At 40.5% G+C, this 885-nt stretch overlaps 1 protein-coding gene across 1 annotated transcript in view; it reads left to right on the top strand.

The window, feature by feature from the left end:
• dpm1 (dolichyl-phosphate mannosyltransferase subunit 1, catalytic) overlaps positions 1 to 885 on the top strand; it is a 4,416-nt gene that overhangs the window by 3,248 nt on the left and 283 nt on the right. The window contains exon 9 of the mRNA XM_032521591.1: positions 675 to 868. Within this exon, the coding sequence (XP_032377482.1) occupies positions 675 to 779 (105 nt within the window). The 3' untranslated portion in view covers positions 780 to 868. The remainder of the gene's footprint in view (positions 1 to 674; positions 869 to 885) is intronic.

Genomic DNA, 885 nt, shown 5'->3' on the forward strand with positions numbered 1-885 from the left:
CAACACACAGGGTGACGTATCCAGAGCCCATACGCTTAGCTACCGGCAGAGCTAACTGGCAGATTATAGCCAGTTACAGCCTCTGGCCCGCCTATACCAGATACAGCGATGTGATTGGTGCAGCTCGGCTACCAGGGTATAGTTAATGAGCAGCATTACTCGATGCCAGAGTAACTCGCTGAGCTTGTTTAAATTGTGCTCTCGCTAGATCTCTGGATTTCAAGAGAATATCAGACCAGATCAGATATAGTTAGACTGATCAAACCTAAAGGCAAGGGTTTGACTCTGACCTGTGGTTCTTTTGCATCCCCCCCCCCTTAATGTCTTCAGCTGTCATATTAAAAAAAAAAAAGATCTAAAATGCCCAAAAAAAATCTTTTAAAAAAAGGAACAACTCTGTCTAATGTTATCTAGATGAAGAAATATCAGTTAAGTCAATCTTTTTTTCTTTTTCTTTTAATTTCTGCCACAAATCTGCTACCTGGGTTTTAAACAGCATTAAGGCTTTTACTATGATTTATTCATATTTTTTCACAAAAAAATATAAGTGGTTCAAAAACTGAAAATCTGACCAGAAATATCATTAAATTTAATTTGACTTTCCCCTTAATCTCTGAATTGGAAGCCAGCGTTGTGAGTTGAACTGAAACTGATTTCTTCTTCTTCTACAACAGGTACCCATTTCCTTTGTAGATCGAGTGTATGGAGAGTCCAAACTTGGAGGGAACGAGATTGTGTCGTTCGTGAAAGGACTGATCACACTCTTCGCCACGACATGATCAGCGATGTAATCATTTTGGACATCCCTCAGTCATATAGGGTTCATTTCACTCTTGAAGTCGCTGCCTAGTGGTTGTATCAGAATCCTAATGGGGGGGGGGGGGG

This window comes from Etheostoma spectabile, chromosome 7 (assembly GCF_008692095.1).
Source record: "Etheostoma spectabile isolate EspeVRDwgs_2016 chromosome 7, UIUC_Espe_1.0, whole genome shotgun sequence".
NCBI classification, from domain to species: domain Eukaryota; kingdom Metazoa; phylum Chordata; class Actinopteri; order Perciformes; family Percidae; genus Etheostoma; species Etheostoma spectabile.